The sequence below is a fragment of the Diorhabda carinulata genome, chromosome 12, assembly GCF_026250575.1.
Source record: "Diorhabda carinulata isolate Delta chromosome 12, icDioCari1.1, whole genome shotgun sequence".
NCBI classification, from domain to species: domain Eukaryota; kingdom Metazoa; phylum Arthropoda; class Insecta; order Coleoptera; family Chrysomelidae; genus Diorhabda; species Diorhabda carinulata.
This window is the reverse complement of record NC_079471.1, coordinates 1347282-1372216: the sequence shown is the minus strand read 5'-3', so window position 1 is coordinate 1372216 and position 24935 is coordinate 1347282. Positions and strand designations below refer to the sequence as shown.

The 24935-nt window shown below is 35.3% G+C and overlaps 1 protein-coding gene across 2 annotated transcripts; it reads left to right on the top strand.

Moving 5' to 3' along the window:
* The first annotated feature begins 63 nt into the window (after positions 1-63).
* Positions 64-24935, top strand: LOC130900213 (lissencephaly-1 homolog). Of its 2 annotated transcripts, XR_009060152.1 has the most exons (9): positions 138-252; positions 4648-4728; positions 18813-19090; positions 19157-19324; positions 21245-21471; positions 21543-21796; positions 21848-22044; positions 22846-24190; positions 24377-24935. XR_009060152.1 is itself a non-coding variant. In XM_057810693.1 (8 exons), the coding sequence occupies exons 2-8, from the start codon at positions 4691-4693 to the stop codon at positions 22917-22919; spliced, it is 1236 nt and encodes a 411-aa protein (XP_057666676.1). In that variant the 5' UTR covers positions 64-252; positions 4648-4690; the 3' UTR covers positions 22920-24935. The 2 variants fall into 2 exon arrangements, 1 of the variants encoding a protein (XP_057666676.1); XM_057810693.1 differs by having other exon boundaries at positions 64-252; positions 22846-24935.

Below are 24935 nucleotides of genomic sequence, written 5' to 3'. Positions count from 1 at the left end.
CAAAGTAATATATCTTATATTTAATATTTATTTTATTTCTGTTATATTTAAAAATAGTAGGGGAATTTTTCCGTATATTGGCACTACTGAACTATTAGTCATTTAAAAAATGTTAAAATTTCATATTTCATGCGCATTGTATTCGTGTGGACTGTGGCAGTTGGTGGTGTTGGTGTAATAGAAAATATTAATAAATTACGTAGACTCTCTATTTGTGAAATTGTGCAAATTTTTAATTTCCTTGGAGGAAGTGTAAGTACAATTTTGTCTAATATTGATATAAAATCTATCCGAATAACACAATCTTCCCAGCATACTATTAACAGAATTTTAGCAAAATGGCCGATATCGATTTTATCTTTGAACCAGAAAATTGCTCCAAATCTATTATGAAACTTGAGAAAATCTCGTGAATACTAATAATAAAAGAAAATTTGCTGTCTGTTATCAGATTATTTATCATAGAATTTGAACAGTTTTTAAATCTCGAGTAAAAATTTAATTTATTACGTTTTGACAGTTAACTACCTGCCAACCTTCATATTATATATATTATCCTTATTTGTTGTTCTTTAACCTTTGAATTAGTAACGAAGTTTGTAATAAAAAAATCCCTCAATAATTCAAAGAGATTTATTCACCTATCCAATATTATAATCTTTTAAGTATGCTTTATCTCTTGATGTCCAAGAGCATTGATTTTTTTTTCTATTTATTTAAAATACTCGGATATTGATCCCTGATTAATTCACAGATGTTAATCATATGTATTAATTAAAGAAAAGTCAATTTTGGTGTCTTGTTTACAATGATATCGAGATTTTATATAGTTGTAAGACAATATTTCTTGAAATTTTAACTATCACAAATTATCACCTTTAACCACATCTCCAAATGAATTTTTGAAGTAAATTTACGAGATTTAAATTTTTAATTATTCGAAAATATGTGATAATTGCAGTTTCGAATCGGTGTAATTTAAGGTACAATAAAATTATTGCACCATTTCAGTTAATTTACTCAATATCTGTTTTGATTTCATATCTATTATGCAATTTTTACTTTTTGTCTATCGATTATATTCACGATAAAATGCATTAATAATTATTATGTACATTCTTATTCACATAATTTTTGTTATGACGGAAACATCATAATATCAAATTAATGTCAAAAAAATAGAATTTGTGATGTTTATTTACAATCACCATTGAATTGAAACTATATTTTATATATTATATAAAGTACTACTTTATATATTAATTGTTGTACCCCTGTAAGTTTTTGCATTTGGCATATTGTAATCATAGTAATCATTCAGCACCTATCCATATTTTTTTTACAAATTTTCAATGTTTAACGTTGAAAATGAGTTTCTGCAATTCTGAGCATGCGCAGATGAAGTTCATCTCATTGTTTCACGCAAGATTTCGCACTTACAACATTATCAGATCGGTATCATTTTTATTGAGTGCTAGCTGCAATTCTAGCGAGAAATCTAGTTACTTTCGGTTTAGCAACCAACCTGTCACCACTTTGTTTTGTTTATTAAGCTTTGTGTCATTTTCATTTTAAAGCAGGTCACAAAATATTAAATAAAATTTGAGGTTAGTTTTGTTAATGACAGCCATGGTGTATTGGCGGCCATGATGTAATGCCTTAAACGACTAATTATTTCATGCCTGTTTTAAATACATATCTCTAGTATAGGAAACTTAACAAGATGAAAAAATTTGATCATAATCCCTTCGACTTGTAATTTTAAAGAAACATTACCAGTTAGAATTTATACAAAAGTTATTTTATAAGGATTCTTCGTCTTAAGTATATTTAAATATTTTTCATACTGCAATCCTTTTAGTGTTTCTTGAAATATATACCGAAAGGTATTTAATTTCAATATTTTTCACTAACTTTCAGGTATTAAGTATATAATCGTTATTATCTACATGGTCTTCGATGTTTGCACTCTATTATTTATTCAAATAATAAAATTCAAGGTTATGAATAAATTGTTAAAAGAATTTGTCATGTACATATTAATAAATAAATATGAGATAATTTTCTTCAAGTTAAAGTCGAAAAATAATTGTCCATAATGGAATAAACAAAATTTATACGAGTTAATTTTAAAAATAGTGACATTTATGGAGATTACTATCAACAAATGCCAATAACAATTTACAGATTTGACATATTTACAACAGTGTTGCCATATCTCAAGTAAATATTAATTTTGAAGCAAAAAATATGATTTGTACATAAAATGATATATTTGGACATGTTTTTGGAACAAAAAATTTACAAATTTTGTTTTGAAATGAAATTTTCAACTCTTAAAATTACATTAACTCATCGTTTGTGATCATTAATTAGATTTTAAAATCACGTTTCGTACGTCAATAAAACGTGCCGACGAAAATCCGAAAATACCGACGCAACTATTTAAAATCACACGCTAAGAAGAGGGAGACACGACTCTCGGATGCATTTCCAAAAATTATAATGAATTTTGGCAGCGATTCAACGCATCCAAAAATAATAGGAGTTAATGCAGTCTGGAAGTCTGTTAGAAGGGTAGAACGTATTTGATTTTATCGGATATAAATTACGAGTGTTGAAACGACTATAAATAAACAAGAACTATATCTGAAATTGTTGAAAACCATACACGATTATGTATCTTGTGCTGATGAGGTGCAATAACGCTAAAATTGGCTTACAAAGCACAGATTTTTTCTTTAGAAGCCAACCACTGACACATTTTCTACCGAAACCTTCAACATCCTCCAGCTATAGTCAAATTAATCGACCTTATTATTGCGTTATGACCCTAAACGTAATCAGGGTCGGGAAAAACGCTTATGTGGCAAATTTCGTAACAATTGGAGTTCATTTCACTACTTCCGGTTTCCATTTCCAAGTCGCCATTTTGTGAAGAAAAAAAACCAATCGCAAATACGTAATCGGCAATCGGAAAAAAAACCAGATATAAAATTTCGTCGCAATCGGGATTCATTTCACAACTTCCGGTCTCCATCTTGAGTCCGCCGTTTTGTTTGTAACAAAACTAACCCCAAATTAGAAATCAACAATTGGGAAAACATCCAGATATCAAATTTTGTCGCAATAAGAATTCATTTAACAACTTCCGGTCTCCATATTGAGTCCGCCATTTTGTTTGTAACAAAACTAACCCCAAATTAGAAATCAACGATCGGAAAAAGATCCAGATATCAAATTTCGTGGCAATCGGAATTCATTTCACAACTTCCGGTCTCCATCTTGAGTCTGCCATTTTGTTTGTAACAGAACTAACCCCAAATTAGAAATCAACGATTGGGAAAAGATCCAGATATCAAATTTCGTCGCAATCGGGATTCATTTCACAACTTCCGGTCTCCATCTTGAGTCCGCCATTTTGTTTGTAACAAAACTAACCCCAAATTAGAAATCAACAATTGGGAAAACATCCAGATATCAAATTTTGTCGCAATAAGAATTCATTTCACAACTTCCGGTCACCATCTTGAGGTCGCCATTTTGTTTGTAAAAAAACTAACCTCAAATTAGAAATCAACGATCGGAAAAACATCCAGATATCAAATTTCGTGGCAATCGGAATTCATTTAACAACTTTCGGTCTCCATATTGAGTCCGCCATTTTGTTTGTAACAAAACTAACCCCAAATTAGAAATCAACGATCGGAAAAAGATCCAGATATCAAATTTCGTGGCAATCGGAATTCATTTCACAACTTCCGGTCTCCATCTTGAGTCTGCCATTTTGTTTGTAACAGAACTAACCCCAAATTAGAAATCAACGATCGGAAAAAGATCCAGATATCAAATTTCGTGGCAATCGGAATTCATTTCACAACTTCCGGTCTCCATCTTGAGTCTGCCATTTTGTTTGTAACAGAACTAACCCCAAATTAGAAATCAACGATCGGGAAAAGATCCAGATATCAAATTTCGTGGCAATAAGAATTCATTTCACAACTTCCGGTCACCATCTTGAGGTCGCCATTTTGTTTGTAAAAAAACTAACCTCAAATTAGAAATCAACGATCGGAAAAACATCCAGATATCAAATTTCGTCGCAATCGGGATTCATTTCACAACTTCCGGTCTCCATCTTGAGTCCGCCATTTTGTTTGTAACAAAACTAACCCCAAATTAAAAATCAACGATCGGAAAAAGATCCAGATATCAAATTTCGTGGCAATCGGAATTCATTTCACAACTTCCGGTCTCCATCTTGAGTCTGCCATTTTGTTTGTAACAGAACTAACCCCAAATTAGAAATCAACGATTGGGAAAAGATCCAGATATCAAATTTCGTCGCAATAAGAATTCATTTCATAACTTCCGGTCACCATTTTGAGGCCGCCATTTTGTTTATAAAAAAACTAACCTCAAATTCGTAATCTTCTGACCAGCTTTTCGGCCTTTTGGCCCACTGTGCGCCATGCAGAATGACGTAAACTACTCAGTCAAATAAAAATGACACATCGAATTTCGCGCTATTATAAAATTTTTGATTTTTGATGATTCGCGTACATCATCATGGAATTAACCGTTAAAATATTTAGAAAATTCGAAAAATTTATTCTACGACTCACCTGCGTGGAATTTATGTTGCAGGTGATGCTGTAGAGAATATACGAGTCAGCTTCGGAACATTATCATGAAAATGGTCTTGTCTCAACGCCAGCGAGAAGAGCTGTAAGTAAATAATAAATTAATCGAACCCTTATTATTATTATTATTCGATTTTCGTTAAATCTAAATACGAGGGGCTGGCGGATCGTTTTTAAAAACTTTCGCGCGATAAATTTCGATTTCACCTTGTATATATACATAAATAACGGTTATCGGTTTATTCTTTTTTACGAAAAAATGATTATTTCGAGGTACGTTTAAGTGGGGTTCTGAGGACCCAAAAACTTTTTGAAAATTAGATGCTTTTTACTCATCTAGTAGACGAACCCCTCGTGGGACTCGAACCTTTTTGTGGAATCATCTGGAAAACAATAGAAAATGGTTACTGGGACAATCTGCACGGGGTTGAGACATTACTGGGAAACCGTAACCTCGGAAGATCCGCTGGACAACCTACAAGGCACGTTTCACCCAGATGGAGTGTTGATGTGGCGTTGGTGGTGAAACAAGTCAACAGGAAAATCAATTTTCACGATTTTTCCTCTCCATAATTGCGTAATACGAGGATGTATCGATATCTAGTTAGCCTAGATCAGTTCCGGCAACGAACAATAAATTATTAGAAGTGTAAGTGTAAAGTTTGTAGTCAAAATAGTGAACCAGACTTGCGCAATAAATTGAAATTGTTGGAGGTTTTCGGAATATTCTGATAAACGCGTCATGATTTTACAACTCGTTGTAAACACGTTATCGTGAGGTTATTGAAAACGTGACATTCGAACGATTATTTTCTTTTTATAGCGCATAAGGAAATAATACTTTGGATACGCCCGTTCGCTTTTTATTTTTCCTCCAATTTCATAACGTCGCGTTGCTAAACTGACACGGTTGATTTACATTTTACCAATAATTGTAAATATTTTGAAAACGCCAGCGAATTAAACGTTTAATTGAAATATTTCGGAGGGAATTCTCGATACTGAAAACTTTCGAAAAGTATCTGCGACAACTGCAAGCGCCTTCAGGCCCTTTAGTTTAGACACTAACAGGAGCCTTTAGTTCTTCGGAAAGTCTTCGTTAGAGCCTCCCAACCGCCCTCAGAATCAACTAAAAATCGACCCACTGTTTTGGAAACTCAACATTCTTCGTTTTCTTTAGTTGTATCATTAATATCGTTCCCTAGTCTTCGATATCGTCTAATATCACCCGGTTAACTTTACAAATTCGAGCTTTTGGAAACCCTGCAACCTCCACCTCGGTCTTGGAACCTTTCTACGATGATGGCTTCAGTTGAACTGCATGTTTCTTTTTTTATTCAACTAAAAAACGACCCACTGTTTTGGAAACTCAACATTCTTCGTTTTCTTTAGTTGTATCATTAAAATCGTTCCCTAGTCTTCGATATCGTCTAATATCACCTGATGAACTTTACAAATTCGAGCTTTTGCGAACCCAACAACCTCCACCTCGGTCTTGGAACCTTTCTACGATGATGGCTTCAGTTGAACTGCATGTTTCTTTTTTTAATCAACTAAAAAACGACCCACTGTTTTGGAAACTCAACATTCTTCGTTTTCTTTAGTTGTATCATTAAAATCGTTCCCTAGTCTTCGATATCGTCTAATATCACCTGATGAACTTTACAAATTCGAGCTTTTGCGAACCCAACAACCTCCACCTCGGTCTTGGAACCTTTCTACGATGATGGCTTCAGTTGAACTGCATGTTTCTTTTTTTATTCAACTAAAAAACGACCCACTGTTTTGGAAACTCAACATTCTTCGTTTTCTTTAGTTGTATCATTAAAATCGTTCCCTAGTCTTCGATATCGTCTAATATCACCCGGTTAACTTTACAAATTCGAGCTTTTGCGAACCCAACAACCTCCACCTCGGTCTTGGAACCTTTCTACGATGATGGCTTCAGTTGAACTGCATGTTTCTTTTTTTAATCAACTAAAAAACGACCCACTGTTTTGGAAACTCAACATTCTTCGTTTTCTTTAGTTGTATCATTAAAATCGTTCCCTAGTCTTCGATATCGTCTAATATCACCTGATGAACTTTACAAATTCGAGCTTTTGCGAACCCAACAACCTCCACCTCGGTCTTGGAACCTTTCTACGATGATGGCTTCAGTTGAACTGCATGTTTCTTTTTTTATTCAACTAAAAAACGACCCACTGTTTTGGAAACTCAACATTCTTCGTTTTCTTTAGTTGTATCATTAAAATCGTTCCCTAGTCTTCGATATCGTCTAATATCACCTGGTGAACTTTACAAATTCGAGCTTTTGCGAACCCAACAACCTCCACCTCGGTCTTGGAACCTTTCTACGATGATGGCTTCAGTTGAACTGCATGTTTCTTTTTTTATTCAACTAAAAAACGACCCACTGTTTTGGAAACTCAACATTCTTCGTTTTCTTTAGTTGTATCATTAAAATCGTTCCCTAGTCTTCGATATCGTCTAATATCACCCGGTTAACTTTACAAATTCGAGCTTTTGCGAACCCAACAACCTCCACCTCGGTCTTGGAACCTTTCTACGATGATGGCTTCAGTTGAACTGCATGTTTCTTTTTTTATTCAACTAAAAAACGACCCACTGTTTTGGAAACTCAACATTCTTCGTTTTCTTTAGTTGTATCATTAAAATCGTTCCCTAGTCTTCGATATCGTCTAATATCACCTGGTGAACTTTACAAATTCGAGCTTTTGCGAACCCAACAACCTCCACCTCGGTCTTGGAACCTTTCTACGATGATGGCTTCAGTTGAACTGCATGTTTCTTTTTTTATTCAACTAAAAAACGACCCACTGTTTTGGAAACTCAACATTCTTCGTTTTCTTTAGTTGTATCATTAAAATCGTTCCCTAGTCTTCGATATCGTCTAATATCACCCGGTTAACTTTACAAATTCGAGCTTTTGCGAACCCAACAACCTCCACCTCGGTCTTGGAACCTTTCTACGATGATGGCTTCAGTTGAACTGCATGTTTCTTTTTTTATTCAACTAAAAAACGACCCACTGTTTTGGAAACTCAACATTCTTCGTTTTCTTTAGTTGTATCATTAAAATCGTTCCCTAGTCTTCGATATCGTCTAATATCACCCGGTTAACTTTACAAATTCGAGCTTTTGCGAACCCAACAACCTCCACCTCGGTCTTGGAACCTTTCTACGATGATGGCTTCAGTTGAACTGCATGTTTCTTTTTTTAATCAACTAAAAAACGACCCACTGTTTTGGAAACTCAACATTCTTCGTTTTCTTTAGTTGTATCATTAAAATCGTTCCCTAGTCTTCGATATCGTCTAATATCACCTGATGAACTTTACAAATTCGAGCTTTTGCGAACCCAACAACCTCCACCTCGGTCTTGGAACCTTTCTACGATGATGGCTTCAGTTGAACTGCATGTTTCTTTTTTTATTCAACTAAAAAACGACCCACTGTTTTGGAAACTCAACATTCTTCGTTTTCTTTAGTTGTATCATTAAAATCGTTCCCTAGTCTTCGATATCGTCTAATATCACCTGGTGAACTTTACAAATTCGAGCTTTTGCGAACCCAACAACCTCCACCTCGGTCTTGGAACCTTTCTACGATGATGGCTTCAGTTGAACTGCATGTTTCTTTTTTTATTCAACTAAAAAACGACCCACTGTTTTGGAAACTCAACATTCTTCGTTTTCTTTAGTTGTATCATTAAAATCGTTCCCTAGTCTTCGATATCGTCTAATATCACCTGGTGAACTTTACAAATTCGAGCTTTTGCGAACCCAACAACCTCCACCTCGGTCTTGGAACCTTTCTACGATGATGGCTTCAGTTGAACTGCATGTTTCTTTTTTTATTCAACTAAAAAACGACCCACTGTTTTGGAAACTCAACATTCTTCGTTTTCTTTAGTTGTATCATTAAAATCGTTCCCTAGTCTTCGATATCGTCTAATATCACCCGGTTAACTTTACAAATTCGAGCTTTTGCGAACCCAACAACCTCCACCTCGGTCTTGGAACCTTTCTACGATGATGGCTTCAGTTGAACTGCATGTTTCTTTTTTTATTCAACTAAAAAACGACCCACTGTTTTGGAAACTCAACATTCTTCGTTTTCTTTAGTTGTATCATTAAAATCGTTCCCTAGTCTTCGATATCGTCTAATATCACCTGGTGAACTTTACAAATTCGAGCTTTTGCGAACCCAACAACCTCCACCTCGGTCTTGGAACCTTTCTACGATGATGGCTTCAGTTGAACTGCATGTTTCTTTTTTTATTCAACTAAAAAACGACCCACTGTTTTGGAAACTCAACATTCTTCGTTTTCTTTAGTTGTATCATTAAAATCGTTCCCTAGTCTTCGATATCGTCTAATATCACCCGGTTAACTTTACAAATTCGAGCTTTTGCGAACCCAACAACCTCCACCTCGGTCTTGGAACCTTTCTACGATGATGGCTTCAGTTGAACTGCATGTTTCTTTTTTTATTCAACTAAAAAACGACCCACTGTTTTGGAAACTCAACATTCTTCGTTTTCTTTAGTTGTATCATTAAAATCGTTCCCTAGTCTTCGATATCGTCTAATATCACCCGGTTAACTTTACAAATTCGAGCTTTTGCGAACCCAACAACCTCCACCTCGGTCTTGGAACCTTTCTACGATGATGGCTTCAGTTGAACTGCATGTTTCTTTTTTTATTCAACTAAAAAACGACCCACTGTTTTGGAAACTCAACATTCTTCGTTTTCTTTAGTTGTATCATTAAAATCGTTCCCTAGTCTTCGATATCGTCTAATATCACCTGGTGAACTTTACAAATTCGAGCTTTTGCGAACCCAACAACCTCCACCTCGGTCTTGGAACCTTTCTACGATGATGGCTTCAGTTGAACTGCATGTTTCTTTTTTTATTCAACTAAAAAACGACCCACTGTTTTGGAAACTCAACATTCTTCGTTTTCTTTAGTTGTATCATTAAAATCGTTCCCTAGTCTTCGATATCGTCTAATATCACCCGGTTAACTTTACAAATTCGAGCTTTTGCGAACCCAACAACCTCCACCTCGGTCTTGGAACCTTTCTACGATGATGGCTTCAGTTGAACTGCATGTTTCTTTTTTTAATCAACTAAAAAACGACCCACTGTTTTGGAAACTCAACATTCTTCGTTTTCTTTAGTTGTATCATTAAAATCGTTCCCTAGTCTTCGATATCGTCTAATATCACCTGATGAACTTTACAAATTCGAGCTTTTGCGAACCCAACAACCTCCACCTCGGTCTTGGAACCTTTCTACGATGATGGCTTCAGTTGAACTGCATGTTTCTTTTTTTATTCAACTAAAAAACGACCCACTGTTTTGGAAACTCAACATTCTTCGTTTTCTTTAGTTGTATCATTAAAATCGTTCCCTAGTCTTCGATATCGTCTAATATCACCCGGTTAACTTTACAAATTCGAGCTTTTGCGAACCCAACAACCTCCACCTCGGTCTTGGAACCTTTCTACGATGATGGCTTCAGTTGAACTGCATGTTTCTTTTTTTAATCAACTAAAAAACGACCCACTGTTTTGGAAACTCAACATTCTTCGTTTTCTTTAGTTGTATCATTAAAATCGTTCCCTAGTCTTCGATATCGTCTAATATCACCTGATGAACTTTACAAATTCGAGCTTTTGCGAACCCAACAACCTCCACCTCGGTCTTGGAACCTTTCTACGATGATGGCTTCAGTTGAACTGCATGTTTCTTTTTTTATTCAACTAAAAAACGACCCACTGTTTTGGAAACTCAACATTCTTCGTTTTCTTTAGTTGTATCATTAAAATCGTTCCCTAGTCTTCGATATCGTCTAATATCACCCGGTTAACTTTACAAATTCGAGCTTTTGCGAACCCAACAACCTCCACCTCGGTCTTGGAACCTTTCTACGATGATGGCTTCAGTTGAACTGCATGTTTCTTTTTTTATTCAACTAAAAAACGACCCACTGTTTTGGAAACTCAACATTCTTCGTTTTCTTTAGTTGTATCATTAAAATCGTTCCCTAGTCTTCGATATCGTCTAATATCACCTGGTGAACTTTACAAATTCGAGCTTTTGCGAACCCAACAACCTCCACCTCGGTCTTGGAACCTTTCTACGATGATGGCTTCAGTTGAACTGCATGTTTCTTTTTTTATTCAACTAAAAAACGACCCACTGTTTTGGAAACTCAACATTCTTCGTTTTCTTTAGTTGTATCATTAAAATCGTTCCCTAGTCTTCGATATCGTCTAATATCACCCGGTTAACTTTACAAATTCGAGCTTTTGCGAACCCAACAACCTCCACCTCGGTCTTGGAACCTTTCTACGATGATGGCTTCAGTTGAACTGCATGTTTCTTTTTTTATTCAACTAAAAAACGACCCACTGTTTTGGAAACTCAACATTCTTCGTTTTCTTTAGTTGTATCATTAAAATCATTCCCTAGTCTTCGATATCGTCTAATATCACCCGGTTAACTTTACAAATTCGAGCTTTTGCGAACCCAACAACCTCCACCTCGGTCTTGGAACCTTTCTACGATGATGGCTTCAGTTGAACTGCATGTTTCTTTTTTTATTCAACTAAAAAACGACCCACTGTTTTGGAAACTCAACATTCTTCGTTTTCTTTAGTTGTATCATTAAAATCGTTCCCTAGTCTTCGATATCGTCTAATATCACCTGGTGAACTTTACAAATTCGAGCTTTTGCGAACCCAACAACCTCCACCTCGGTCTTGGAACCTTTCTACGATGATGGCTTCAGTTGAACTGCATGTTTCTTTTTTTATTCAACTAAAAAACGACCCACTGTTTTGGAAACTCAACATTCTTCGTTTTCTTTAGTTGTATCATTAAAATCGTTCCCTAGTCTTCGATATCGTCTAATATCACCCGGTTAACTTTACAAATTCGAGCTTTTGCGAACCCAACAACCTCCACCTCGGTCTTGGAACCTTTCTACGATGATGGCTTCAGTTGAACTGCATGTTTCTTTTTTTATTCAACTAAAAAACGACCCACTGTTTTGGAAACTCAACATTCTTCGTTTTCTTTAGTTGTATCATTAAAATCGTTCCCTAGTCTTCGATATCGTCTAATATCACCCGGTTAACTTTACAAATTCGAGCTTTTGCGAACCCAACAACCTCCACCTCGGTCTTGGAACCTTTCTACGATGATGGCTTCAGTTGAACTGCATGTTTCTTTTTTTAATCAACTAAAAAACGACCCACTGTTTTGGAAACTCAACATTCTTCGTTTTCTTTAGTTGTATCATTAAAATCGTTCCCTAGTCTTCGATATCGTCTAATATCACCTGGTGAACTTTACAAATTCGAGCTTTTGCGAACCCAACAACCTCCACCTCGGTCTTGGAACCTTTCTACGATGATGGCTTCAGTTGAACTGCATGTTTCTTTTTTTATTCAACTAAAAAACGACCCACTGTTTTGGAAACTCAACATTCTTCGTTTTCTTTAGTTGTATCATTAAAATCGTTCCCTAGTCTTCGATATCGTCTAATATCACCCGGTTAACTTTACAAATTCGAGCTTTTGCGAACCCAACAACCTCCACCTCGGTCTTGGAACCTTTCTACGATGATGGCTTCAGTTGAACTGCATGTTTCTTTTTTTAATCAACTAAAAAACGACCCACTGTTTTGGAAACTCAACATTCTTCGTTTTCTTTAGTTGTATCATTAAAATCGTTCCCTAGTCTTCGATATCGTCTAATATCACCTGATGAACTTTACAAATTCGAGCTTTTGCGAACCCAACAACCTCCACCTCGGTCTTGGAACCTTTCTACGATGATGGCTTCAGTTGAACTGCATGTTTCTTTTTTTATTCAACTAAAAAACGACCCACTGTTTTGGAAACTCAACATTCTTCGTTTTCTTTAGTTGTATCATTAAAATCGTTCCCTAGTCTTCGATATCGTCTAATATCACCCGGTTAACTTTACAAATTCGAGCTTTTGCGAACCCAACAACCTCCACCTCGGTCTTGGAACCTTTCTACGATGATGGCTTCAGTTGAACTGCATGTTTCTTTTTTTAATCAACTAAAAAACGACCCACTGTTTTGGAAACTCAACATTCTTCGTTTTCTTTAGTTGTATCATTAAAATCGTTCCCTAGTCTTCGATATCGTCTAATATCACCTGATGAACTTTACAAATTCGAGCTTTTGCGAACCCAACAACCTCCACCTCGGTCTTGGAACCTTTCTACGATGATGGCTTCAGTTGAACTGCATGTTTCTTTTTTTATTCAACTAAAAAACGACCCACTGTTTTGGAAACTCAACATTCTTCGTTTTCTTTAGTTGTATCATTAAAATCGTTCCCTAGTCTTCGATATCGTCTAATATCACCCGGTTAACTTTACAAATTCGAGCTTTTGCGAACCCAACAACCTCCACCTCGGTCTTGGAACCTTTCTACGATGATGGCTTCAGTTGAACTGCATGTTTCTTTTTTTATTCAACTAAAAAACGACCCACTGTTTTGGAAACTCAACATTCTTCGTTTTCTTTAGTTGTATCATTAAAATCGTTCCCTAGTCTTCGATATCGTCTAATATCACCTGGTGAACTTTACAAATTCGAGCTTTTGCGAACCCAACAACCTCCACCTCGGTCTTGGAACCTTTCTACGATGATGGCTTCAGTTGAACTGCATGTTTCTTTTTTTATTCAACTAAAAAACGACCCACTGTTTTGGAAACTCAACATTCTTCGTTTTCTTTAGTTGTATCATTAATATCGTTCCCTAGTCTTCGATATCGTCTAATATCACCCGGTTAACTTTACAAATTCGAGCTTTTAGAAACCCTGCAACCTCCACCTCGGTCTTGGAACCTTTCTACGTTGATGGCTTCCGGATACGCGGTTTCGCAAGCTACAATTTTTGCGTCGATACCATCTCAAAGACCCCCGATTATTCCCAATTTTCTAAACATCCTTTATAAGTAAAAATTACCCCATCCGGAAAGAAAATACCCCCTATTACCAAACACAGGATATTTTGAATCCATATAATCACTAGTCGCGTGAAGTTTTATTGAGTCTTTCAGGTAGGGCTGCTCGCAAGGAAACTGAATCCCTCAACATGCAATTTAATTATTAAATTTTACCGAAGTATACTTTGTTTAGTTGAATGAACTTTTCCCTTTTTCCAATACTGTTTTATTTTAAATTAATGTTAATACACTCACTTCTTTAATTTATTCAAACACTTACACTACACTTAACTAATTTATACAATGCGTATGGAATAGATTCAATTTTATCGTTATTACGTGTAAAAAAAAATGAAACGTGTCGATTTTTATCCTTAAATTGACAATTTAAATAGAAAATAATCCACCCCAAACATCCCCTCTGGATTATAAGCGCCCCCTCGACAATTTTGTCGTGTAGCACCAAGTTGTAAAGGGATTTTAGTTTGTTAATTACTTCTGTTATCCTAACAACCCTATAAGAAGTAATCTAGAGGAATCGAATCGGGGGATCTAGCCGGCCATTCGATATTGTTTCGAGGGAAAGTTCCATCGAAAATTGACCCAAATCCAACGTGGAAATATGGAGAAACGTTGATTTCATGACGTGCGAATCCGCGTATCTTGTTTTCAAACACAATTATCCTTGGCAATGGCAAATGGGCGTCATCCGTCGTCGTGCCAACGGAATGACGTCGACGTCGCCGTCGGTTTCAGTCTCCTCGTCGCCCTTTATCGATTTTTGTGGTTTATTCATTACGTCCTTCGCTTCGGCATGAATGAATAAATCTATTTTAGTCTATTTGACGAATTTAAACGTCGTCGTACAGACACCGACTACAGCGAACGTTCTAGCGGTCGAATTTACGGGAAAAAATTGAAAAAAAAGTGCATGTGTGATCGAAGAAAATTATCCAACGCACTTCCCGAAAAACCTACGCCTTGATTTTGCCTACAGATGGAACGGTCGTCACCTCATTTGAGTTGTTGGACTTCGTAGATCGTACGGTCTCGTCGAAACTTTGCTACCCGATATTTTACCGTTGAGAATGGATTAACGCCTTTCAAAACAAAATTAAACAACGTGGCGTCTCCAAACTTTGTACATTGTAATACGACGGGTATTTTTCAAGCAACTACCGCCATCTGTAGGTCGGATTAGGTATTTCTGGGACCATTTTTTTCATATAATAAAACGAATCTTTGTCTTTTTTTTTCCTATCGTGTGAAACGCATTATCCTAACTGTTAAAAAAAAATGTATGCGAGTTGAATACGATCTCTGTATGCATATTAATTTCGATTGTATCTAATGCCGCATTTTGAATGATAAATTTACCGGAAACCAATTTGTACTCGATGAAATACGTGTAAATGAATAGATACGTTTTAAAATTGATTTCGCGTCTCGCTTTTTATTCAAATAAAAACAAATTAAAACAATTATTCGGTATTAATACTGAAAAATATGAAAAATTATCGATTTTCGGCTTTATTTTTATAGTTATTTTCATTAATTTCCCTTATACGGACTAAGAGCAATCGCCCCAATATGTTTTCAACCCTGCGAACTTTTGAATCTTGATCATTTTTTCGTCGCTTACATTTTATATTCAACTTGTATATTCAGAGTGTAAAAATTATCTATGGAATCGCGTTTACACCATAAAACAAAAAAATACGAAACAACAACAAGGTACATACGAGAAAATCGATTCTTTACTCAACGACCACCATTTTGTCAAGACTGGTTACGAAAAAATGGTTTTATTATAAAAAATTTTTTTACATTCGAATGCTCCCCTTCAATGTACTCCCCCTCCCTTCGCCACACACCTTTCCATACGTTTTTTCCATTGATGGAAGCAGTGCTGGAAGTTCTTCGATGTTTAAGGCTGTTTTGCCTCGATTTTTGCCTTCAACGATGTTGATTCATCGATGCATTGTCTCTTGGTAAAACAGTGGGTTTTTCTTCGATGTTTGAGGTTGTTTTGCCTCGATTTTTGCCTTCAACGATGTTGATTCATCGATGCATTGTCTCTTGGTAAAACAGTGGGTTTTTCTTCGATGTTTGAGGTTGTTTTGCCTCGATTTTTGCCTTCAACGATGTTGAATCATCGATGCATTGTCTCTTGGTAAAACAGTGGGTTTTTCTTCGATGTTTGAGGTTGTTTTGCCTCGATTTTTGCCTTCAAAGATGTTGAATCATCGATCCATTGTCTCTTGGTAAAACAGTGGGTTTTTCTTCGATGTTTGAGGTTGTTTTGCCTCGATTTTTGCCTTCAACGATGTTGAATCATCGATCCATTGTCTCTTGGTAAAACAGTGGGTTTTTCTTCGATGTTTAAGGCTGTTTTGCCTCGATTTTTGCCTTCAACGATGTTGAATCATCGATGCATTGTCTCTTGGTAAAACAGTGGGTTTTTCTTCGATGTTTGAGGTTGTTTTGCCTCGATTTTTGCCTTCAAAGATGTTGAATCATCGATCCATTGTCTCTTGGTAAAACAGTGGGTTTTTCTTCGATGTTTGAGGTTGTTTTGCCTCGATTTTTGCCTTCAAAGATGTTGAATCATCGATGCATTGTCTCTTGGTAAAACAGTGGGTTTTTCTTCGATGTTTAAGGCTGTTTTGCCTCGATTTTTGCCTTCAACGATGTTGAATCATCGATCCATTGTCTCTTGGTAAAACAGTGGGTTTTTCTTCGATGTTTAAGGCTGTTTTGCCTCGATTTTTGCCTTCAACGATGTTGAATCATCGATGCATTGTCTCTTGGTAAAACAGTGGGTTTTTCTTCGATGTTTGAGGTTGTTTTGCCTCGATTTTTGCCTTCAACGATGTTGATTCATCGATGCATTGTCTCTTGGTAAAACAGTGGGTTTTTCTTCGATGTTTGAGGTTGTTTTGCCTCGATTTTTGCCTTCAAAGATGTTGAATCATCGATCCATTGTCTCTTGGTAAAACAGTGGGTTTTTCTTCGATGTTTGAGGTTGTTTTGCCTCGATTTTTGCCTTCAACGATGTTGAATTATAAATGCATTGTCTTTTAGTAAAACAATGGGTTTTTCTTCGATGTTTAAGGCTGTTTTGCCTCGATTTTTGCCTTCAACGATGTTGAATCATCGATCCATTGTCTCTTGGTAAAACAGTGGGTTTTTCTTCGATGTTTAAGGCTGTTTTGCCTCGATTTTTGCCTTCAACGATGTTGAATCATCGATGCATTGTCTCTTGGTAAAACAGTGGGTTTTTCTTCGATGTTTGAGGTTGTTTTGCCTCGATTTTTGCCTTCAACGATGTTGATTCATCGATGCATTGTCTCTTGGTAAAACAGTGGGTTTTTCTTCGATGTTTGAGGTTGTTTTGCCTCGATTTTTGCCTTCAAAGATGTTGAATCATCGATCCATTGTCTCTTGGTAAAACAGTGGGTTTTTCTTCGATGTTTGAGGTTGTTTTGCCTCGATTTTTGCCTTCAACGATGTTGAATTATAAATGCATTGTCTTTTAGTAAAACAATGGGTTTTTCTTCGATGTTTAAGGCTGTTTTGCCTCGATTTTTGCCTTCAACGATGTTGAATCATCGATGCATTGTCTCTTGGTAAAACAGTGGGTTTTTCTTCGATGTTTGAGGTTGTTTTGCCTCGATTTTTGCCTTCAACGATGTTGAATCATCGATCCATTGTCTCTTGGTAAAACAGTGGGTTTTTCTTCGATGTTTGAGGTTGTTTTGCCTCGATTTTTACCTTCAACGATGTTGAATTATAAATGCATTGTCTTTTAGTAAAACAATGGGTTTTTCTTCGATGTTTAAGGCTGTTTTGCCTCGATTTTTGCCTTCAACGATGTTGAATCATCGATCCATTGTCTCTTGGTAAAACAGTGGGTTTTTCTTCGATGTTTGAGGTTGTTTTGCCTCGATTTTTGCCTTCAACGATGTTGATTCATCGATGCATTGTCTCTTGGTAAAACAGTGGGTTTTTCTTCGATGTTTGAGGTTGTTTTGCCTCGATTTTTGCCTTCAACGATGTTGAATCATTGATGCATTGTCTCTTGGTAAAACAGTGGGTTTTTCTTCGATGTTTGAGGTTGTTTTGCCTCGATTTTTGCCTTCAACGATGTTGATTCATCGATGCATTGTCTCTTGGTAAAACAGTGGGTTTTTCTTCGATGTTTGAGGTTGTTTTGCCTCGATTTTTGCCTTCAACGATGTTGATTCATCGATGCATTGTCTCTTGGTAAAACAATGGGTTTTTCTTCGATGTTTGAGGTTGTTTTGCCTCGATTTTTGCCTTCAACGATGTTGAATCATCGATCCATTGTCTCTTGGTAAAACAATGGGTTTTTCTTCGATGTTTGAGCCTATTTTGTATCATATCATACGTAATTCCTCGTGTAGTCTGCGTTTAAAATCATCCGGATGCTCATTCGACGATCTGCACGCACAATTTGGTTGATTTTGGTCACTGTTTCCGGAGTTGAAACAGTCACAGGGCGACCTAGGCGCTGGTCATCTTCAGTGCCCCCCATCCAGCCCCGATCTGACACCATCTGATCACCACTTATTTCGAAGTTTGCAGAATTCTTTGAATGGTCAAACTCTCACTAAAGTCGATGACCTTCAATCGCACCTGGTTCAGTTTTTAGCCGATGAGGACCAGAAATTTTATGAGCGCGCGGAATCACGGAGCCGACAAAATGTCACGTAAAACAAATAATCGATTAAAAAACCGAAATTACTTTGTCGCCAATCCAATATTGAAGCAGATTCTTCAATAGTTTTCAGAGCACACCCGGTGTTATTTAAATGTCGGCGTAAATTAGAGATTGCGTCTTCATTATTATTTTTCATTAACCCAAACACGAATTTCTAGATATTACACAACAATAGAATAATATTCCACTTGAGAAATTCCTTTCTCCGAGTAGCGAATAGCGGCGGCTTCTTTTTTATGTAACAATCAAATCAATATTTCTTTTGTTCTCATTTCAAAACAACAACAACAACAACAATAATACTTTATCGAACAGTTTACGATGGCCCGGTATATTAAAATCCTCCATACAACTGTAAAAAACTTTTGTAACTAGAATCTAACAATTTTGTTTTTGTCGAAGTAATAAAGCCATCGCTGATTACCTCAGCAGTAATGGGTATACGGATGCCTTGGAAGCCTTTAAGAAAGAGGCCGATATGCCGGGAGAAGTCGAAAGAAAATTCGGCGGTCTTCTAGAAAAAAAATGGACGTCGGTCATCAGGTTACAGAAAAAAGTAATGGAATTGGAATCGAAATTGAACGAAGCCGAAAAGGAGTACATCGAAGGCGCGCCCACACGAAATAAACGAACCCCATCGGAATGGATACCTCGACCTCCGGAAAAATTCTGTCTCACAGGTTTGTTGTAACCTAACCTCACAGATACAGAAGTGTACGTACTTATTGGTATTTTTATGTTATTAGGTCACCGAGCGCCTGTGACTCGAGTAATTTGTCACCCTGTATTCAGCTTGATGGTATCTGCGAGCGAAGACGCCACGATCAAAGTATGGGACTTCGAAACAGGCGAATTTGAACGTACCCTCAAAGGCCACACGGATTGCGTTCAGGATATAGCTTTCGATACATCCGGTAAAATATTTTACATTTTATATAAATATATATGTGACATACTGTATTATTTACACTGTTTCGCTCTAATTTCCTCCATCCTGGTTTTTGTTTGGCAAAAAGGCTCATCGATATAATTATAGGGCATGACAATAAAAATCTGATAAATTACACATATGTAAACTTGTAAATGTCAAAAACAAAACAGAAATGACAATCTATTAACCTATTTTGATGTATAAGATTAAAAACTGGGTTTATACAAGAGACGAAGTACCTCGAAACAGTATTGGGAATCATAAGTAGTACTACAAGTAGAACCCTTGAACGGAAACATAGAAAGGAAATTATTAGACGGTATCAACACAAAATTGGAAGACAACCAAGGGAAAGACCAAACAAGAACCTGGGATGATAAATTAGAAAAAATCCTTAAAGAACCCTGACCAAATTGACTAAAAAACAAAATAAATAAAAATAGGATGAATGGGTATAATTGAAACCTACACCTCAGGTTACATATATCCAAATATTGAAACAGAAATGACAATCTATTAACCTATTTTGATGTATAAGATTAAAAACTGGGTTTGTACAAGAGACGAAGTACCTCGAAACAGTATTGGGAATCGTAAGTAGTACTACAAGTAGAACCCTTGAACGGAAACATAGAAAGGAAATTATTAGACGGTATCAACACAAAATTGGAAGACAACCAAGGGAAAGACCAAACAAGAACCTGGGATGATAAATTAGAAAAAATCCTTAAAGAACCTTGACCAAATTGACTAAAAAACAAAATAAATAAAAATAGGATGAATGGGTATAATTGAAACCTACACCTCAGGTTACATATATCCAAATATTGAAACAGAAATGACAATCTATTAACCTATTTTGATGTATAAGATTAAAAACTGGGTTTGTACAAGAGACGAAGTACCTCGAAACAGTATTGGGAATCGTAAGTAGTACTACAAGTAGAACCCTTGAACGGAAACATAGAAAGGAAACTATTAGACGGTATCAACACAAAATATGGAAGACAACCAAGGGAAAGACCAAACAAGAACCTGGGATGATAAATTAGAAAAAATCCTTAAAGAACCCTGACCAAATTGACTAAAAAACAAAATAAATAAAAATAGGATGAATGGGTATAATTGAAACCTACACCTCAGGTTACATATATCCAAATATTGAAACAGAAATGACAATCTATTAACCTATTTTGATGTATAAGATTAAAAACTGGGTTTGTACAAGAGACGAAGTACCTCGAAACAGTATTGGGAATCGTAAGTAGTACTACAAGTAGAACCCTTGAACGGAAACATAGAAAGGAAATTATTAGACGGTATCAACACAAAATTGGAAGACAACCAAGGGAAAGACCAAACAAGAACCTGGGATGATAAATTAGAAAAAATCCTTAAAGAACCTTGACCAAATTGACTAAAAAACAAAATAAATAAAAATAGGATGAATGGGTATAATTGAAACCTACACCTCAGGTTACATATATCCAAATATTGAAACAGAAATGACAATCTATTAACCTATTTTGATGTATAAGATTAAAAACTGGGTTTGTACAAGAGACGAAGTACCTCGAAACAGTATTGGGAATCGTAAGTAGTACTACAAGTAGAACCCTTGAAAGGAAACATAGAAAGGAAACTATTAGACGGTATCAACACAAAATATGGAAGACAACCAAGGGAAAGATCAAACAAGAACCTGGGATGATAAATTAGAAAAAATCCTTAAAGAACCCTGACCAAATTGACTAAAAAACAAAATAAATAAAAATAGGATGAATGGGTATAACAGTTTTCTTTGTATTTAACCTCATTCCCATGCCTTTATATCCACTTCCTTCCAAGTTGAATTTGTATTTCGTTCGAGATGAATTATCTAATTGAATGTATGTTGTTTTAGGAAAATTATTGGTGTCTTGTAGCGCAGATATGAGTATAAAATTATGGGATTTTCAACAAACATACGAATGTGTACGTACTATGTTGGGACACGATCACAATGTTTCTAGCGTATCCTTCATGCCGGCTGGTGATTTCGTTATTTCGTCTAGTAGGGATAAGACCATCAAGATGTGGGAAGTATCCACCGGATATTGTGTCAAAACGTATTCCGGTCATCGGGATTGGGTAAGGGCTAATAACCGTAAAAAACAATATTAGTCACGATGAAAAAATATGTACTACAACTTTGTGTTTAGGTGAGAATGGTACGAGCATCGCCGGATGGAACGTTATTAGCAAGTTGCTCCAACGATCAGAGTGTCAGAATTTGGGTAGCCTCGTCTAAAGAATGTAGGGCGGAATTAAGGGCGCACGATCACGTAGTTGAATGTATATGTTGGGCGCCGGATTCTGCAGCTGGACCGATTAATGAAGCTGCCGGAGCTGATAATAAAAAAGGGGCACATAATGGACCTTTCCTCGCTTCGGCTTCTAGAGATAAAACAATTAGGTAAGACGTTTAGGATCAATTTAACAAATGTTTTTAACTGTTTATTTACAGGATATGGGATGTCGGTGCTGGTATTGCTCTATTTGTGTTAACGGGACACGACAATTGGGTAAGAGGAGTAGTATTTCATCCCGGAGGCAAATTTTTGGTATCTGCTAGCGATGACAAAACGCTTAGGGTTTGGGATTTGAGGAATAAACGTTGTATGAAGACTCTGGAGGCACATAAACATTTTTGCACATCTTTGGGTAAGAACTATAACTAATATCAAATTATTTCACATTACAATTCGTTCATTTGTTTGTTTTATAGTTTTTTTAACCCAATAAACGTTTTTAGTATCGGTTTCTGTGATAGCTATTTATATTAGGAATCTTGGTACATTTGAACTACTCCAGTAAAATCGTTATTTGTCTAAAACTTTTAGTGATACAACTTTAGATAAAAATGTAACTAAATTTAAACTTGAAAATCATTATCTTACCCCCAAAGAGTATTCTGCAGCTACTATGTTAATTAGAAAAACTTGTCACAAGTACAGTTGGTACAGAGATCCCATGTGGTACAATATTTTTATTCTAAACTATTAAAAAAGTCCAAATTTATAATAGGTGATAGTAATTGTGAGCTAACAGCACTGATCTCAATCCAATAGAGCCTTTTTTGGATGTAATTGTATTTTTTTGGAGCTTTATCATATTTATTGACCAAAATGAGATTTAAAATATACCCCAATATACCTTGTAATTGACTCTAGAGTAGCTATTAAAACTTCTATTATTTTTAGTGGTCGGAATTCAAAAAACATCAATTTCATATTTATAAAATTCATTGCAATATTATATAAAAATCATATAATTAACTGTACATATTGTCGAAGAGAGTAATTTCTTAAATATGTGAAATATCCATTTAGTACATTTGAACTACTATTATTTAATATTGAAAGGTCATTAATAAATTTTTCTGAGGAGTTTATTTCTTCAGATATAGCAAATATCCGATTGATGCATTTGAACTACTCTTATAGTACTATGTTATTGTTGCAGATTTCCACAAGGCGCACCCCTACGTCATCTCGGGCAGTGTAGATCAATCTGTAAAAGTGTGGGAATGTCGTTAAATTCCACACGAGTGTCGTAATAACTAGATTTCTTTTTTCCAAGCGGGTCGAAATAAGAATGTTCTCGAAAAAATAATGACACTAGTTCCGTTAAGATCAACCAGTGCGTGCAAGTAGAACGTTTCAGCCCTGGTACAGATTCCCTTTACCCCTTTTTATTTTTTCTTTTAAATAAAAAAAGTTTATTTAACAATATTATTTAAGAAATAACTTATATATATATTTTTTTTTGTTAATTTTAATCCACAGCTCTAGAAGTTTCACGTGTAATTTTTACTATGTTGAATGTTTTTTTTAATGCATACGATATTTGTATAATTCTTATGTTTCTATGTGATATTCTAGTGGGATTTTTAGAGCGTAACTTTAGCATATATTTAAATATAGATGCTTTTTAGAATAACTTGCAAAAATCGTGAGTAGCTAATTATTTAGATAGCGGGAGTGTGGTTTTACCAGCACTGGTTACAGATCCCGGACAACTTATTTCAACAATTATATATATATATAAAAAAAATTATAATTCTTCTGCTAAACAGCATTATTGCAACCACTGTTCAAATTTAAACTGGTATTTTTTTGTGAAATCAACCTCAATTACTTCGCCAAAAGAACTACCAATATTCATAGAAATTGGATATTTTTTTCTACTAATTGTAACTTTTCATTATATCCAGTTAGAGGTACCCAAACGATGAAAAAATACTGCGGACAAATATTATCCAAAGTTTTTATTTCAAAATGTAAAAACTGTAGGTCATTTCGATAACTTGTGGATAAACTGACCCAACAGCTGCCGTACTTGAACTATTTCATCTGAAATTGTTTATTTACCATACAAACTCCACAATACAAAATCAAAAGAGAAAGACCACAATTAAACTAAAAGAAGTTAAGTAATCGGTTTGTTTAAACAATTTCACATAGTTTCGCATCCATGGAAATCATTCGAAACCTATAGAACGATTTTTTTTGTGTAAAAGTGTCATTTTCTAATTTTGACTCCATTTTATAAAAATTCTTATATAGATTACAACTATGTTTAAAATATGTCAATTTTTCTAGTAAAAGAAAATAAATATCAGTATTTTTAACAAACACAGGGGATCGAACAAAATCTTCGGAATCGTTTTATTTTCAAGAGCCATATTATAGAATAAATACTCCATAATAAGTCACAGTGGTAGGATTAAATAAATGATTCAATACCACATTGTTTCTAATCGCTATCAAACGTGTAGAATTGTTCTGTATTGATTAGATACCTTGAGGTTCATTTGAACTACTAGTATGTGATTTTCATCTAACGTATAGAAGAAATGAAACCTTTTTATTTTACCATTTTGATTAATATCCGGGGATACATTTGAACTACTGTAAAAAAACTATACGGATTTTGACAATTTAACTTATATCTTTGAACTGTACGATAATATCAATTGAATAGATACCTTGAGGTTCATTTGAACTACTAGTATATAATATTGAAAGTTAACAATATATAGATTACACATTTATGTAGTAGAATTTGGCACAGATAAAATATAGCAAGATCCAGTTTATATCCTATTATGTGACATAATAAAATTTCTTTTTTTGTCAAAATCTGTTATATTTAGTTATTTTTTTTAAATCTTACTCTTGAAAATTTATTCTGTTAATGGATTTGAGTAACTTCTAATTTTTTATATGGTAATCTCGCTCCGCAAAAGAACCAACTCAAGTTTTGTCGATCTTTTGAGCGTTTAGTACTAGTTTTATATGAAAAAAATAAACAATCGTGACAACAAGTTTAATAAACTATAACTGCTAATTAATTTCGCGTATATTCCATGTAGTTAAGATTTCCTCAAAAGGTAGACGAAGTTTTCTCAGCTTGCTTGAATCTGCATGTTGCACAACTATTTATGTAACCACTCGTGTACTTTCACATGCATATAATATTGTACTCTTTAATAGAAGTTGTGAATAAATACTTGTCTGTATATATTTAAGAATAAAATTTCTCCCAATGAG